Below are 12,409 nucleotides of genomic sequence, written 5' to 3'. Positions count from 1 at the left end.
GAGACCTAAAGCCCATCTGCAGACAACTGGATGGTCCTTCACAGAAGGGTCACAAGGAAGGGACGAGCCAGCCAGGGTGCAGTGTTGCACCGATGAAACACACGACACTCCTCTCTAGTTCTTTACTGCTTCCTCCCCACCACACCACCCCCACTATCGTGACCCCAGTTCTGCCTTACAAATCCGGCTAGAGCGGAGCCTGTACACTGGTACAGATGAGAGCTCTCGATACACAGAATCCAGGACAGATAAACCCCTCAGGAGCAGTAATGGGAGGAGGGATACCATGAGGGTAGGGGGGAGGTGGAGAGAGAAGAGGGAGAAAGAGAACCCATCACAGTGATTGACGTACAACCCCCCCTCCTGCCCTCCACCACCCCAACCCCTGGGTTGAACAACAGAAACATGGGTGAAGGGAGACAGCAGATGATATAAAATATGAAAATAAAAATAATTTCTAAATTACCAAAGGTTCACGAGGGTAGGGGGGGGGGGAGAGGAGTTGGTACCAAGGGCTCAAGTCGAAAGAAAACGTTTTGAAAATGATGATGGCAACATATGTACCAATGTGCTGGACACAATGGATGGATGGATTATTTATTACAAGAGCTGTAAAAGCCCCCCAAAATGAATTTTTAAAATAAAATAGTAATAATAAAATAAAGTACCACTAATATTACTAATGTCACCAGCAGAGACTTTGGCTAGCTTGCTATGTACCATGCCATCGGGTCCATGTTAGCAATCACATCATATGAAGCAGCTACTGCCACCGCATTTCACAAAGACAGCGAGGCTCGGAAACCGCCACCTGGCTTGCTGCTGCCACGTATCGGAGGCAAAACAAGGAAGCAATCAAGTCTTCTTCCCTCCCCCACCCCCCCCACCAACCACTTAGGAAGTTCTTGCACCTTCTTTTAGATTTCATTTTTAAGATTACCATCTCACTTCGGTTAGCAGGCTGGGTTTCGAATTGGCCGTGGTGATGGTGCTAAAACAATAATAATGGCAAAAACGCCTCACAAGCATGAAACACGTTTTGGTGAGAGGGCTTCCGAAAGCTGGTGGAGAAATTCCACTCGCTTTCAATTCCATTTCCCCGGGAACTCTGTGAAACTCCCCCGTCTAAGCCAGGCAGGCATCTTCTAGCCACTGGACCTGAATTAACTCGTTTAAGCCTGACTCGGGCACTCAGTACAGGACACGCATGAGCGTGGCGCAGGACCGGTCACTATGCGTCGGAACCAGCTCAAGGGCAGCGGGGGCAGCTCCCTGGGCTAGGACCTTTGTTAGCCTCACTTTGTAAGTGGGGAAACTTTATAAGAGGCACAGAGGCACTAAGAAACTTCCCTGACGTTAAAAAGAAGCAAAAGGAAAAAAATCATTAACCTGGCTCTAGGCATAAATTTCATCTTTAATTTTGTTTACGTCATCTCTGGGTTTCTAGGACTGCACGCTCAGGACTTAACGCGGGTCTGACATCTTGCCGAACAGCTGTGTACACGTGGTGGTGCCCAAATTAGGATGAGGCTCCATTCTCACGACTCCGCTGTGTTAGCGGGGGGGGGGGATAAAATCATTTTATTGGGGTTCATACAGCTCTTATCATATACTTTTACACCCACAACTAATTGCATGAATGAATGACTATAAATCCAGTAAAAGAAATAACCAGAAGACCACCTCTCTGAGTTTTTAAGAAGAGAAACATTGTTGCTTCAGGAGTTGGCTTGAGTTTGTTGAACAAAGAAATCCAGTATCGGAGGGCAGAGGCCTAGCTGTCTGTACCACGTGCTCCTGGACGAGGGGCGGTACCCTCTTTTAGACCTTGCTCGCCCCCGTGTCTAAACTGGGGGATGCGCCTCAGCAACCGTAAGGGACAGGGAAGCACCCTCCTGGGAGTTTCCAAGGCGGTAACCCTTGTGGGAGTAGAAAGCCCCACCTTTCTCCCGAGAAGCTGCTGGTGGCAGTGGTTTCAAACCAGTGACCTTGCAGTTAGCAGCCCGATGCTTAACCACTACACCACTCCTCCTGGAAGGCACACCCTGGGCCTGTAGTCACAGGAAGCCAGAGAGGAAGGTAGAGTCAAGAATACGGGAGAAAATGGAGTATGTGGCTGTCTCCTTTGTCATGAGACCACAAGAACTAGAAGGAAGAGGCCTGGGTTTTGTTTGGGGGGGGCGGTGTAGAAGAGAATCTCAAATGTTCATAGAACCCAGTATTTGCATCCGTTGAGGTTGGATGAATCCCCCAAATCGTTGCCGAGATCATCCTTAACCCCCGAGCTAAAAAGATCCCCCAAAGTCTTCGCCAAGCCAAACAACAGATGAGCGTGAGCGGTCGAGACCGTGTCCTTTAAAGATGGTGCCACGCGGGGGGACCACACGGGCCCCAGCCACTGGGAAGATCAGACGGACTCCTCAGGGGCCGTGAGTGTGGGTCAGACCAGGAGCGAGAGACGGCTGCCCAACGGCACCAGCGCCACCGCGGCACTGAGGTCTACGTGTAGAAACGTGCAGGGGCCTCTGGTGTGGCTGTGTCGTCTCCACTAACTCTCCCCCTCACGCTCCTGGGGAGCGGGTCTCCTGGGGAGCGGGCCCCCCGTGAGTTCAAGTCAACCTGACGGCAACTAACAAGACTAAGCAAACCAAGCAAGGAGCGGGCTTCCGCCTGGACAGATCATCAAAGATCTCTCTCTCTCAATCTCTCTCTCTCTCTCTCTCTCTCTCTCTCTCTCTCTCTCTCTCTCTCTCTCTCTCTCTCTCTCTCATAGACGAGAGGGAGAGAAACCAGCCTGGGCCCCATTCACTTATTTAAAAGCCCACCCGGCTGGCTCTCAAGTCCAGATAAGTGCACAGAAAACATCCTTCTTTCTCAGATCTTTGAAAATTCCCAACTATGGCCAGGGAGGAGCCGAGGGCCGTCCCTAGGAGGGCAATGGCCCCTTTGCTCAGCTGCTAACCAAGAAGGTGGGAATTTGAGTCTCCCAGAAACCCCTCGGCACAAAGTCCCGGAGACGCACCCCAGAAGGAAGTCGGGCATCGACAACGGAATGGTACTTGTCAAAACCATCGGTGTGGTGCCCACTTCCTGGTGAGGAGTCTCGCCTCAGTGCGTAAACAAATCAGTGGAGCACAGCTCGACTGGCAAACATGGGCTGGGCAGCAGTCCGACCCCACAGCCACTGGTTTCTGGGTGGCTGCAGCGGGAACGGGAAGGTACTAGGAAAGGAGAGTGGGCAGGGGGCTGCAGGGGGGCAGAGGCCAGCAGCAAGGAGAGGGAGGGGACCCCACTACCATGACAGGCGGAGCTCTCCGCGGAGCCCCTGGCTGACTGCACACCGCTTCTCACTGACAGAGGGGCTGAGCACGCCTGTGCATTCACACCCCCTCACTCGCAGCTTCCCGGGAGGAATGGATGGCTGCCCGCTGGGCCCCCACCACGACCCAGGAAGGTCTGCAGAACACGCGGCACGGTGGCCCAAGAGCGTCCAGCATTCGGACACAGCCCTGCCTGCCCCATTTGCGGTCAGAGCCTTTCTGGATGAAACAAGGGGGAGGGTGCAAAGCCGGTGTTATTTTTGCTTCGTGTACCCAATTGTCAAGTGATGTCCTTTCTTTCAAACAACTCAAGCCCTGGCCATCACGTCCACCCAACGCCCAGGAGCCCGTGGGTGGCCCAACCGCGCTGTGTCCAGAGCGCGCTGTGAGCGCCTTGCTGCGGTTTGGGGGTGAGGTTGACAGAGCACATCAGTTTCCTGGTCAACAATCGATACGCATTCCCCACCCGCCCCGTGACACTCCGGTCCCTCTGCCCGTCCATCCTTCTCTCCTGCCCTTTCCTTCCCTGGGAGCTTCGGGCGGCAAACACTGATATGGTGGGCGGTACGTTCTTCCTCGGTGTTCTTATGCACCTGGGACTATGGCTGCAGGAGCCGGGCAGTGTCGTGCTCACACACTGGGCTTCTGACCACCAGGTCGCCAGTTTGAAACCACGAGCCCCTTCCCCGGAAAAGGACAGGGCCTGCTACTCCCTGAAAGAGCCGAGTTTCAGTCTTGGGAACTCACAGGGGAAGCACTGCTCTGTTCCACGGGGAGCCTGGGAGTCGGCACTGACTTGACGGCACTGACTGTGACTTTGGTACTGTGGCTAAAAGCTGGACCTGCACGGTGGGTCTCGTTTCAGGCTGGAGGGGTCCCCTCCCACAGGGGCAGGGCAGCCTCTAAGGGGCTGCTTCACTGGGTTTGTCACTAGCTCCTTCTTCAGAAACAGATCACCAGTCCTTGATTCCGAGGGCTTTGGGTGGATTCAAACCTCCGACCTCCTCTTAGCTCCCATTAAGTGCGTCACCATTTGCACCCCCAACCATTCGTGTCCTTACTGAGCAAAACTAGAAGGTGACAACTTGGTTTCGTCCCCAGAATTATTTTTGACCTTTGACAGAACCTCCTCCCAAGTCTGGAAGGCTCGGGAGCTTGGGGATGGGCGGGGACTTACTGTTCAAGGAAAACTCAAGGTGGGCCTGAGAGGCCACTGAGGAAATGCCACGTTCTCGAGATGAATACAAGCCACGGGGACATGAGAACAGGGCCATACACAGGCAGTGAACCCCACCCCACTCCAGGGAAAGCAGCCACTGAGGACCAGGTGGGCAGGGGCAGCCTGAGCAGCCCTCGGGAGCTTGGACATCATCCGGAAAGCAAAATGGACCGGAGGGTGGTTGGTCACGAGCTGAAGGTAACAGACCCCGGCTGGTGGCCTGGAAAGATGGCAGTGGAGGTGGTGGGGAAGGCACACGACGGTGCTCACCAGAAGGCAGGTCGTCAGCGTGGGGCAGATTATTTTAAGAATTCTGTAAGACTGCAAAACCGACCGTCCACTCGCGGGTGCTGGTGCTTTCTCAAGCAACTAGGAGCAGGAATAGCATGTGGCCTCGCAATCCCTCTCTCTGTCGAGCGTTGCCCTACAGAAACCGCGCACGGGCAGATGACGTGGGCACCCGTGTTCGTCGCAGCACGACGCACCGCAGCGGGAGGATGGAAGCGCCCACACGGCCGTCGGTTGGAGGTTGGGTCCCTTTGGCACAAAGCCACGATCCACCACGACGCATCACCAAAGGATGATGGTGAGCTGATACAGGGCCCGGCAAGGGCGGTGTGAAGGATACTAGGCCGAGTGCAGTCGGCAAAACACAAAATCCTGACCAATCTTGTACCAGACCACCGTGGCAAAAGAAAACCAAGACAGAAGACACACGTTGATGGTTACCAGAGTCAAAGGGGAGGGTAGAGGAGGCATTGGGAGCGGGCACAGGAAACCAAGCTGTTTCCGCGCTGATCCCTGCTCAACGCGTCCCTGTGGGCCAGGGACTGCCCTGCCAGTTTCTGAGACTAACTCTTCACGGAGTGGGAAGCTCCATCTTTCTCCCAGGCAGAGGGCAGATGGGTATCAACTTGGGTCAAGGGGAAGGGAACACACACCTTCAGGAGAGACAAGAGGGATAAAGGGGGGAGGGGTGGACAGGTGGTGTTGGGAGGTTTGTTAAGTTCAAGGTGTGGAATACAAAAATGTTCATCTAAATCACAACTCCTACCTAATGCACAAAAAGGTGTTTTGGCTTTTTTTTTAAGTGTATAAGAAGAATAATGATGATAAAATCAAAAGGGAAAAAAATCTGTGGGAAAAGTTGATGCACAGTTACCAAGAGCATAGGGGTCGCGTGGGACTTAAAGCAGACATGGGGAACCTCTATTCTGCGGAGGGCCACTGGATATTCATAACATCATCTGTGGACCATACTGGTCAGACCCTCAATGAACTCGCCTCTTGTGGATGGCTGGGGAGCCTGGGGTGGGTTGTGATCATGCACTGAGGCGCTCACTGCAAGGTCCACAGTTCGAAACCACCAGCCACTCCAAGAGAGAACGCCGCCGGGGCTTTCTACTCCTGTAGTTACCATCTCAGAAACTCAGAGGGGCAGTTCTACGCCACCCTGCGGGGTCTGTACGTCAACATCACCTCGGGGGCAGTGAGTCTGTGTGTTGCTTCGTTTGGTTTGAATGATGGCGGGAACAGCTTCCCTGATGAGGCACGTGAGGTTCGCTGGGGCGATCATTTTGCAGGCCTTCTGTGGCCCTCGGGCTGGGCATTCCCCCACCCTGCCCCTGGCTTAAATGATGCTTAGTTTCTTTCAGGAGGGGGATGCAAACATTTTAGGAGTCTGCAGAACATGAGAATGTAGCTAATGCCACTGAAGTGTGACCTTAAAAAATGGTTACCAAGGAAAATTCTTCCAGAGGCTACCATAAACAATTTTTTTTAAGACTTTAGGCAAGCAGCAACAAGCACCTGAACCAGGGGCAGGGCCGGGTCTAGCTGGATGCCCAGGTTCCCAGCCCAGGGAGCTGTGGGGGGTGGGGTACGGTGAGGGGGGTGCGGCCTGTATTGGAGGGGGGTGCATAGGGAGGGGCAGGAGGGACAGTGATGTGTTGAGAGTGAGTCATGCTGAGGGTGGGGTAAAAAAGAGGAGCTGGGGAGATGTCTGGGCAGAGAAGAGGGCTGGAGACACCAGGACAGGAGCCTTTATTCTGGGGATTTCTGGATGAACTTGAACCTCTAACCCTGACCGCATGAACTGTTTGCACCTCCCAGGGACCGCCACCCCTGACCTTACACGTTCCGATCAGGACGGCAGCCTAGACCCATGCCACTCCCCAGGGTCTCCAGGGCACAGGAAAGACAAGGTTCCCACTGGGTACAACCAAAGGCTTCCCATTGCATCACCTATCCTGCTCAGATCATCGGAGTCTTCCCTCTGGAGCCAGGGCAGGGGGAAGGAGCAGAGGTGGGGAGGAACTGGGCACTTGATATCACATCTAACCTTTCCTTTTTAGCCACAGACACTAAAGTAATGGTTTGGTTCGGGTTTTGTCGACACCTAGTATGTAAGCCTGATCGATTTGATCTACTATGCTGTAAGAGTTACAGATCTATCCAGTCCCACTGAGGGTCGCCATGTGTCGCATCAACTCGATGAGTACAGTAGTAAACGCTGGAGACTTGGGAGGCCGGGTGGCATATATACTGGCGGTTGAGTCTTGACTCAGAAGAGAGGCCTGGTAATCTACTTCTAAAAAAAAATCAATGAAAACTGTAGCGTGGGGTTACGATGAGTCAGAGTGAACTCAAAGGCATTAGAGAGCTCTGACTGGGCTGCAGGAGTGGAAGCCCTTCCACAACATAAACCACTGGAGGCAAGGAATGGGTGGCTACAAGGAGCAGTCAACTCCCTTCTCTGAGAACATTCGAGAAGAGTCTGGGTGACTGATCTCTGGGTTGTGGTCAGGGAGATTCCTGCATTGGGGCTGTCTATTCAATTCTCACCTCTCCTAGCAGAGAGCTAGTAGATAGCATCGCCAGGTGTTGTTAATCAGAAAAAGAACCTTGTCAGCATTTTACTTGGAGTGAAAGAAGTTGACAACAGAAGACCCGGAAACAGAGTTAAGTAGCTTCCCCTAGAGCAGCGGTTCTCAACCTGTGGGTAGAGACCCATTTGGGGGTCGAATGGCCCTTTCACAGGGGTCACCCGGTTTATAACAGTAGTAAAATTACAGTTGTGAAGTAGCAACGAAAACAGTTTTATGGTTGGGGGTGGTCAACATGAGGAACTGTATGAAAGGGTCATGGCATTAGGAAGGTTGAGAACCACTGGTCTAGAAAGTGTAGTCAAAAATGGGGGACAGCGGGGCAAGGGACTAGCACGGTCCCTTCTTTGCTGTGCAAATGTATTGATTTGGCAGAAAGTTCATCACTTAACCCAAAACAGGAGCCCCAGTGGGTTAAAAAAAAAAGTTAATCATGCAGCTATGAAATTTTCTATTTCCAAAAAATGTTTAATAACACGGGGAATGGAGAATGCTTGCCACCACACCTCTCTCTCTCTCTCTCTCTCTCTCTCTCTCTCTCTCTCTCTCTCTCTCTCTCTCTCTCTCTCTCACACACACACACACACACACACACACTTCATGTACTGAGAGAAGTTTGCTAACAAGTTCTCTACATGATCAGAATCCTGGTGACCGAGATTATTCATGTTGTCGTTGTCAGATGGTATTGACATGCTGACTCATAGGGACCCAGTCACAACAGAATGAAACATCACGCAGACCTGCACCTTCCTCACAATTGTTCTCAAGTAAGCGTTCACTGTGGCAGCCACCGGGCCAGTCGTGAAGGGCCTTCCTCTCTACTTTACCAAGCAGGATGTCCTTCTCCAGGGACTGGCCTCTCCTGATAACATGTCCAAAGTCCATGAGACAAAGTCTCACCAGCCTTGCTTGGCTGGACTTCTTCCAAGACAAGTGTGCATTTTATTTTCATAAAGATGCTAGCCATCATAATTACTGCCTTTTGAGTCATGTTTCTTTGAAATGTTTTATGTTCGATAACAAGCAAGCTCATCCCAATAATCCCCAAAGGTAGCCATTATGGCACTCAGCGCCTTTGTGAAGATAAAACGCATCCATAATTACGGCTGGCTAAATAGGGCTACCAGGCTCTACAACTCCTCCCATCAAGTTGTGGAGAGGCCTCCCGGAGCTAGGCCAGCAGCCAGCCTCAGCCCTCAGACATGTGAGGGGCCCATCAGGCCAGCACCCGGCTGCACTAGTGAGAAAGTCAGGCAAGACAAGGGGAAGGACTGCCTAGTACTTATGCTCAGATCCGGGGGCCCTGTCAGTGGTTGCTGTTTTGAGCCATTGGTTTTTTTTTTTTTGGGGGGGGGGCTTACATTTACATAACACTGGGTCAACTGACAGAGTAGCAGAGCTGAGACAGCCCTCAGCCAGTCCCTCCACCCCCACACCACAGTACCTATCCAAGGAAGGCCGACAACCTCCGGGCTCCACTCGCTCCACAAGCCGTGCTTGAACTCCTCCCGGGCCCGCACCTGGACCACGTGCGGCTGGCCTCGCAAGGCGTCGCAGATGGTGATGTGGTGATTCTGCTTCTCCGTGATCTGTTGGCAGAGGTGGGGATTGTGGGGCAGGGCCTGCGACGTATGACTGGGTCACCTCCTGCCCCTTCCGGGGCGCCCTCTCGGTCCCGTGGGTGACCTGGCTCCCATGGGTGATGGGGCTGAGCTGCTTCAGAGGCTCAGTGGGATGGGGCGGGGCCTCTGGGATTCCACGGGGTTCACTGTAAGTTACCGCCCCAGCCCCCACATCTCATTCAAATTAACCCTCCCTCCTAAAGGAAGCCAGGAGGCTCCCAGAGGTCACGGGGTTCATCCCAGGTCGTAACCCAGGTGGTTGGGTTGCACTGCGAACCCAGGGGTGGCGGCGTGGGCCGTTTGGGCCCACCAGTCGCTCTGCAGGAGCAGGATGAGTTCACCTCCTTCCATAGGGTGTCACAGCCCTGCTGACCGGTGGTGCAGGTCTCCTGTCTTCTACTGAGTCTAAATCGGTCCCACAACCGGAAGTTTGTACCTGCTGCTTCTTCCTAGCCCCCTTTCTACGACCCTCGAGCATCCAGGGGCAGTCTTCGGTCCAGAGTGACGGGGGAACTTACCGTCAGGAACGTCCTTGACTGCTCCGCCCGGTACCGGAGCTCAAACTGCAGCCGGTAGAAACTAGAGTTCCACGAGGGGGGATCCTTCCAGGTGACCAGGAGCCTGTGGGGCTTCCCGGCCACGGGGGTGACCTTGATGTGGACAGGCGGGTCGGGCAGCACTGTGGGAAAGGTAAGACAGCACGAGGCCCGTTCGGCGTTTAAACACGGTGCGGGTGGGGAGGGGTGTCAGGCTGTGAAGACTAGGCCAGGCCCCGCCCCCAGCACGCTTCCCTCGCACATCACGCCCACCTGGGCTGGGCCCACACCTGTCAGTCTCCAAACCCCGCAGCCAGCCCCCTCCTTGGTGCCCCCACGAAGTCTAACGGGCTTCCAGTTCCCTGGGAGCCTGTCAGACTCATACGGTCCCCGTGTGCGAGAACTGTGCCCCAGTGCTTTCAGGGGCTGCAAGCGTTCCACAGCGCATCGCCAGGCCTTTCTTGCGACGCGCCTCTGGGCGAGTTCAAGGCTCCAGCCTTACTGTCAACTACCGAGCACTTAACTCTTTATCATTACCCAAGGGCTTGCATTGCGTTTTTCAAAAGCCACTAGAGGGCAAGGGGTCTAGGGAGAAAAGGGAAAAAGAAAAAAAGTCTCACTTACGGACATCGAAGCCCTCAAATGTTTGGATTCTGCTGGAATTCCTGCCGACGCTGTTGGTGACGCACAGGGACACGGCGTACAGCGAGCTGTCTGATTGTGGAACCTTCAACGGGCAGGAGAACTTGCGCCGTTGCTGAGAATACTGGCATGCCTTCTGGAAGTTTGGGGTCAGACTTTGCTGACTTCTGGGGATAAAACCAGGGCAAGGTTGGCATAGTGGTCCCTGCACTTCTTCAAGAAGAGAGAGATGGTCGGGCCCTCAGAGTCAACGGTGAAGTCAAACATAGGCACTTGAAAGGAGGTTCACAGGCCCTTGTGGTTAGGGCTGAGAAATGTGTGAGCAGCCGGCACCCACATGTGAAACAGAGCTCTGTGGCAGGCATATGTGTGCCGAGCTCCTGCTCATGCCGGTCCTGTGTCATTGGCACTGCCTTAGGAAGCTGACAGGAATCCAGGACCCCCACCCGAGCCTCAAGGCCACTGGCACACTCACAAAAAGCCCTGCCCTCCAATGACTGCCTGTAAATGCAGTGGAGGAGCACCAGGTACCAGCCAGGGTGGCAGACAGGAGAGTGTACTTCTGGCAGGTGAACCCAGGACAGGTTCCTAGGTGACTGGAGCCTCCCAGGTGCGTCAGACGGCCTGTGATCTCACCCACTTGTGACACGTGTGGGCCAGTGGTCTGGCCATGGACTACTGCACCGTGGCAATTAGTTTTAAATGGGTTCACGATCTCTCAAGGCTGGAGATGGAAACTCAGTGGCACCCATTTAGGGCGATGCCCAACACAGGTGCCATAGCCGCCTCTATGTGGGCAGGTGAGGCCTCCACGAGCCCACCTCCACACTCACCCCAGCCCAGGCCACCGAGGTGAGTCATCAACCTCTGACTCTGGGCCTGGTCTGCGTCTAGTCCATGGGAGGCTCTGCCTCTGGTGAAAGCTGACAAAAGCCTACTGATCTCCTCCCCCTGGCACCAGCCAGGCTTCCCTTCCACCCAATACGACCCTGAGAACATGGGAATCCTCAGCTGATAGACATGTGCATCATTCCCCTCAGCATCTCCCAACGCCCCTGGCACAGCACCTAACCCATAGCACCGAATGCTTGTTGAACCAATGAGCGACCAGGCAAAGCCATTGTGGGGGTGGTGGGGATGGGCGCCCCACCAGGCATAGGCTTCTCTATGTTTTTGGAGGCGGTGGGCCTAGGAGGATTCTGGAGCTCAGGAAGGCTGGTCACCACAGATCGGCAATTCAAACCCACCAGTCATTTCACGAGAGAAAAACAAAGCTTTCTACTCCCGTGTAGTTGCAGTCTCACAAACCCACGCGGGGGCTGTTGTACCCTGTCTTAGAGTCGCTCGGAGTCAGAATCGACTCCACGGCATTGACCGAATGGGTGTCCGTGTTGTTGGCACAGGGTGAGCTCATTGACATAAATCTCAGCCCCCGCTGTCATCTTGAGAATTTCTGCCCCCGCCCCCACCCACCACCATCCGAGTAAAGATGGGAGAGACACTGACACAGGCAAAGCCCAGTCCATGATACTTACAAATTCTTCACCAAGAGCAGGGCCTTGGTCGTTGGGGAGGGGGTGCTGTGGGGACTCCACTCACACCACACGCTGTGGAAGGGGCTCTTCCGGGAGCAGAAGAGGTGGGGCTTTTCAGGGGGAGCTGAAACGGCATCACAGAGCAGGTGTGAGGGGGCAGCCGGATGGCCTCAGGAGTCCACCTCCAGCTAGGGGGACAGTGTGGTCACCCGTTCGAGAGCACTTGACTCAGCCTCCAAACCTGGCCAAAGCCCCCGGCCACTCTCATTGGGACTGAAAGCAAAGGCCATCACAGTCTTCTTTCCAGGTTGAGAACTGGGGTGCTGGGCAAGGGGGGGGGAGGCTCCCTGAGAGGGAGAAGGGGGCGACCAAAAAGAACAAGGAGTTCTGTGGCCTTGACTAAGGCCTAAACTCTATAAAACTGTCAGGACAACAAGATGCTTCCTCTCACAGGTCATTGGGAGAATCCCCTGAGGGCCACCAAGGAGGAACATGTTCAGAACAGGGGTTGTTGACACGGGGGGAGAGGGGACGCATGCACATCTGGCTCCCAAGTCTTCCTCCTGCCTCTTCATCTAGAGGTCAGAGAGCCAAGAACCTGGTCATTCTAAAAATGACCCAAAACCAATGACGTCGTTCCAATGCAC

At 54.2% G+C, this 12,409-nt stretch overlaps 1 protein-coding gene across 1 annotated transcript in view; it reads right to left on the bottom strand.

Moving 5' to 3' along the window:
- Nucleotides 1–12,409, bottom strand: part of IL6R (interleukin 6 receptor) — a 59,045-nt gene that overhangs the window by 23,855 nt on the left and 22,781 nt on the right. Inside the window, exons 3-6 of the mRNA XM_075562509.1 lie at nt 11,763–11,886; nt 10,210–10,394; nt 9,568–9,728; nt 8,872–9,016 (exon numbers count right to left, since the gene is read on the bottom strand). Of these exons, the coding sequence (XP_075418624.1) occupies nt 8,872–9,016; nt 9,568–9,728; nt 10,210–10,394; nt 11,763–11,886 (615 nt within the window). The remainder of the gene's footprint in view (nt 1–8,871; nt 9,017–9,567; nt 9,729–10,209; nt 10,395–11,762; nt 11,887–12,409) is intronic.

The sequence above is a fragment of the Tenrec ecaudatus genome, chromosome 1, assembly GCF_050624435.1.
Source record: "Tenrec ecaudatus isolate mTenEca1 chromosome 1, mTenEca1.hap1, whole genome shotgun sequence".
Classification (NCBI taxonomy): domain Eukaryota; kingdom Metazoa; phylum Chordata; class Mammalia; order Afrosoricida; family Tenrecidae; genus Tenrec; species Tenrec ecaudatus.
The sequence above is the reverse complement of the archived record's forward strand: the minus strand, read 5'-3'. Positions and strand labels throughout refer to the sequence as shown.